The sequence below is a fragment of the Sprattus sprattus genome, assembly GCF_963457725.1.
Source record: "Sprattus sprattus genome assembly, chromosome: 11".
Classification (NCBI taxonomy): domain Eukaryota; kingdom Metazoa; phylum Chordata; class Actinopteri; order Clupeiformes; family Clupeidae; genus Sprattus; species Sprattus sprattus.
In genome coordinates this window covers 32,700,703-32,706,171 of record NC_137909.1, presented here as the reverse complement: position 1 = coordinate 32,706,171, position 5,469 = coordinate 32,700,703, and the positions used below count along the sequence as shown (strand labels likewise).

At 40.4% G+C, this 5,469-nt stretch overlaps 1 protein-coding gene across 1 annotated transcript in view; it reads right to left on the bottom strand.

Annotated features, from left to right (window-relative positions):
- Nucleotides 1-4,521: 4,521 nt before the first annotated feature.
- The window catches only part of gcsha (glycine cleavage system protein H (aminomethyl carrier), a), a 6,658-nt gene continuing 5,710 nt past the window's right edge, over nt 4,522-5,469 (bottom strand). The window contains exon 5 of the mRNA XM_080847789.1: nt 4,522-5,381. Within this exon, the coding sequence (XP_080703915.1) occupies nt 5,284-5,381 (98 nt within the window). The 3' untranslated portion in view covers nt 4,522-5,283. The remainder of the gene's footprint in view (nt 5,382-5,469) is intronic.

The window sequence follows — 5,469 nt, the reverse complement described above, 5'->3', positions numbered from 1 at the left end:
TTGTGGTCTGAGAGCACAGAATGTGCTTCCGTTCATCTCATCTGCTTTACTCTTTCCCTCTCTCTACACTCTTCCTCCGTACTAGATTTTAACTTCAATTTGACCTAAATCAATGATACACTTTGCAACAAATATGAGCTATTTTGAACATTATATATTGGCCCAAATTGTATTGTATTTTTAGTAGAACTAGTGTGTGTAATATGTGAATATGTGACAATTGTGAACAAATATACAGTACTGTGCAAAAGTTTTAGGCAGGTGTGAAAAAATGCTGTAAACTAAGAATGCTTTCAAAAATGGAAGTGTTAACAGTTCATTTTCATCAATTCTTCATAAATTAACAAAATGCAGTGAAGGAACAGAAGAAAATTCTAAATTAAATCAATATTTGGTGTGACCACCCTTTGCCTTCAAAATAGCATCAATTCTTCCAGATACACTTGCGCAGTTTTTGAAGGAACACGGCTGGTAAATTGTTCCAAACATCTTAGAGAACTAACCACAGATCTTCTGTGGATGTAGGCTTCCTAAAATTCTTCTGTCTCTTCATGTAAACCCAGACAGACTCGATGATGTAGAGATTAGGGCTCTGTGGGGGTCATACCATCACTTGCAGGACTTTCTGTTCTTCTTTAAGCTGAAGATAGTTGTTAATGACATTGGCTGTATGTTTGGGGTTATGTTCCTGCTGCAGAATACATTTGGTGCCAATCATACGCCTCCCTGATGGTATTGCATGATGGATTAGTATCTGCCTGTATTTCTCAGCATTGAGGACACCATTCATCCTGACCAAATCTCCAACTCCACTTGCAGAAATGCAGCCCCAAACTGGAAAGGAACCTCTACCATGCTTCACTGTTGCTTGCAGACTCTCATTATTGTACCTCTCTCCAGCCTCCAGCGAACAAACTGCCTTCTTCTACAGCCAAATATTTCTAATTTTGACTCATCAGTCCAGAGCACCTTCTGCCATGTTTCTGCACCCTAGTTTCTATGTTTACGTGCTTAGTTCAGTCACTTGGCCTTGTTTCCTTGTCGGGGTAGAGCTTTTTGGCTGCAACTCTTCCATGAAGACCACTTCTGGCCATACTTCCCCGGACAGTAAATGTCTGTACCTGGGTACCACTGGTTTCTGCCAGTTCTGAGCTGATGCCACTGCTTGAAATCTTCCGATTTCGAAGGTAAATAAGCTTGATGTGTTTTTCATCAGCTGCATTAAGTTTCCTTGGCTGAACACTGCGTCTACGATCCTCAACGTCTTCTTCAAAAGAGCTGGAACTGCACATTTTGAAACCCCTGTCTGCTTTGAAATCTTTGTCTGGGAGAGACCCTGCTGATGCAGTATAACTACGTTGTGTCTTGTTGCTGTGCTCAGTCTTACCATGTAAATGGATAAAAAATAAACATTTATTGTTTACATTTTTCAAAGCATTCTTAGTTCATAGCATTTTTTCACACCTGCCTAAAACTTTTGCACAGTACTGTAAGTATAAGGAAATAGTACTGTATTAACATGTTAAAGCCACAAACGGTGTTACGATCAGTTATGAGAATATGCAGCTTGTAAAGACGGTGGCAGAATATTCTGGCCTTATAGTTTAATGGCTTGTGGACAGCAGAATTATATCTTTATGTGATAAACTTTATTGGTGAGAAACATTTGTATCCCAAAAAAGGCTTTTGGGTAAAAATCATTATCACTGGAATAGAATGTAGTAGCCATAATGTTTTAATAGAATAAAAAAAATAACTCTTATAGGCCATGCCTACATTGTCAAAGACCTGCATTTATTGATCTGCTTGTAGAAAATGTCAGTATACACTATATACACACACACATATATATATATACTATTTAATTATATATATACAGCCGCGGAAAAAATTAAGAGACCACTTCAAAATTATCAGTTTCTCTGGTTTTACTATTTATTGGTATGTGTTAAAGTAAAATGTACATTTTTGTTTTATTCTATAACCTACTGGCAACATTCCTACCAAATTTCAAATAAAAATATTGTCATTTAGATCATTTATTTGCAGAAAAATGACAATTGGTCAAAATAGCAAAAAAGATGCAGTGTCTTCAGATCTCGAATAATGCCAAGAAAACAACTTCATATTCATTTTTAAACTACACAATACTAATGCTTACACTTAGGAAGAGTTCAGAAATCAATATTTGGTGGAATAACCTTGATTTAAAATCACAACTTTCATGTGTCTTGGCAAGCTCTCCACCAGTCTTTCACATTGCCGTTGGGTGACTTTATGCTACTCCTGGCGCAAGAATTCAAGCAGCTCGGCTTCTTTTCATGGCTTGTGACCATCCATCTTCCTCTTGATCACATTTCAGAGGTTTTTTTATGGGATTCAGGTCTCGAAATTGGGCTGGCCATGACAGGGTCCTGATCTGGTGGTACTCCATCCACACCTTTACTGGCCTGGCTGTGTGGCATGGAGCATTGCCCTGCTGGAAAAAACACTTCTCAGAGTTGGGGAACATTGTCAGAGCAAAAGGAAGCAAGTTTTTCTTCCGGGACAACGTTGTACTTTGCCTGGCTGAGGTTTGTAAAAGACCATAAGGATTGAAAAAGCGGACTGGAGGTTCTTCTAAGTTCGTCTTCTCTGATGAGTCCAATTTCACAGTAGGTGCAAGACTCTCTGGCTTGTAGGTCTCTCCAGGTCTCCGTCTAACCATCAGACGACCATGTGTTGGGCAAAGCTGAAAATTGGACTCATCAGAGAAGACGAACTAGAAGACCCTCCAGTCCGCTTTTTTCAATCCTTATGGTCTTTTACAAACCTCAGCCAGGCAAAGTACAACGTTGTCCCGGAAGAAAAACTTGCTTCCTTTAGCTCTGACAATGTTCCCCAACTCTGAGAAGTGTTTTTTCCAGCAGGGCAATGCTCCATGCCACACAGCCAGGCCAGTAAAGGTGTGGATGGAGTACCACCAGATCAGGACCCTGTCATGGCCAGCCCAATTTCGAGACCTGAATCCCATAAAAAACCTCTGAAATGTGATCAAGAGGAAGATGGATGGTCACAAGCCATGAAAAGAGCCGAGCTGCTTGAATTCTTGCGCCAGGAGTAGCATAAAGTCACCCAACGGCAATGTGAAAGACTGGTGGAGAGCTTGCCAAGACACATGAAAGTTGTGATTTTAAATCAAGGTTATTCCACCAAATATTGATTTCTGAACTCTTCCTAAGTGTAAGCATTAGTATTGTGTAGTTTAAAAATGAATATGAAGTTGTTTTCTTGGCATTATTCGAGATCTGAAGACACTGCATCTTTTTTGCTATTTTGACCAATTGTCATTTTTCTGCAAATAAATGATCTAAATGACAATATTTTTATTTGAAATTTGGTAGGAATGTTGCCAGTAGGTTATAGAATAAAACAAAAATGTACATTTTACTTTAACACATACCAATAAATAGTAAAACCAGAGAAACTGATAATTTTGAAGTGGTCTCTTAATTTTTTCCGCGGCTGTATATCAAACCATTATAGATTAAATAAAATAAAAGCTTTTTTCGATCATTATAAGATTGCACCTCATTGATTAGGCCATATGACAGACACTCTTTAGTGCTAAATTATATAAATTTCGTGTTAATTTCAGTCAGGCTATTTAACGTTCTCCTATTAGTTTGAATTGCTACACGTACTGAGAATGTTTGGAGATTTACTTCCTTATTGATTGTAAACTGACATTGGCTGTGCCCTATGGTATACGCTGCATCCTCTGTAACATTTTATAGGTATAAAAAAAAAAGAAAAAAAAAGATCAGCCAATCCGCAAAATGTTCTTAATGTATTTGGTTTGTAATTCTGAACGTTAATTATCCCGAAGCTGCCTACAGAAGAATAACTTGTATCTTGCCGTTAGTAGATTATTCTAAATATACATCAGCTGTAAAACGTCGATAGCCTGACTCCGTAGGCCTAAACTGCAAATATTGATACAAATTGAAATATTGCTACTTACTATTAAGGGTAATGAAGTGCGAGTTACTTGCGTAAAACGATGAACGCCTCTCTTCAAAGTTGTGCAGTCTAAAAAAGGAGGATGTGAAACAGGCTGCAGAGGAGTCCAGAGTATGATGGAGAAAATAGAACCACAATGGTGCAGGAAGTAATGAGGCCTCATGAACCAACACATTTGTTATGAGAAATATGTAATAGAGGCAACTGCAGACATGTCCCACAACCCTCTTTCAAACGTATGAATATGCTCTTCACAGGGCGATGTTATTGATTCCAAAAGTCATTAATGTGTTTCAGCTGATCAGCCAGGCTGGACTCCTCCAACACCACATGACACAAATAAATTGAAGCACATTTTCTGTCTCATGCCAGTCATCAAACAACAGCAGCGCACACACACACACACACACACACACACACACACACACACACACACAGACACGCACACACACGCACACACACACACACACACAGACACAGACACACACACACACAAAGCTTCTCCAGGAGAGTCTTTAATAGTGTTAGTATCTACAATTACAGTACAGCAGTTCCGTCAGAGTGTCACTCCAGCGCCGACCACCAGAGGCAGTATTGCGCCCAAAGACATGTGAAGTTCTCTTCCTCTCCTATGATCTGCTCTGGCAGCACGGCCCAACCCATGACATTTACAGGCAAACATTCACAGACTCTTACTGACCTCTGATAGGCCGTCAACAGGAACACAGGGAAGTGTGGAGGTATGCTAAACGCATACAAGGAAGGAGTTTAATGTGTAAAGCTTTACTCAAACAGAAGCCAATCAAAAAGCTACTTTACAGCCAGCCGTGGGCCTGCCAGCCTCCTGTGCTAAGATTTATTTAAGAAAATGCAGAAATCTGGATCCAGTGCAGAGACTGTGAGTGTGTGTGTGTATGTGTGTGTGTGTGTGAGTGTGCACGTAGAAGCTGACGCTTGTCTGTGCAATTTTACAAACACGAGGTAGTGGTCAAGGTGTCAGTATAATGTGTACTGGTTCAGGGAGGCTTGGTGCGCATTTTGTCCCCTGGTTGTGTGTGTGTGTGTGTGTGTGTGTGTGTGTGTGTGTGTGTGTGTCCTTGCTGTGTGAAGCACTGGCAACTGCTCTCAGGTCAGCAGAGAGAAGCAGGCCCACCGTCATCCTTTAAGAGACCATCTGCTACCAAGTACATTAGTCCATAATGGTGTGCACTTTTGGACACACACACACGTCAGAGACGTCTGACACACACACACACACACACACACACACACACACTCCCGCTAATCCTCGATGGATTTAATGTATCGTTCATAGGAAGCTTCATCCATGAGGGAGTCGAGTTCCTCTGGTTTAGTTATGGTCATCTTCAACAGCCAGCCTGGACGAGGAGACACACACACACACACACACACACACACACACACACACACACACGGTTACACATCACAGCCAGCATGGAAAAGGAG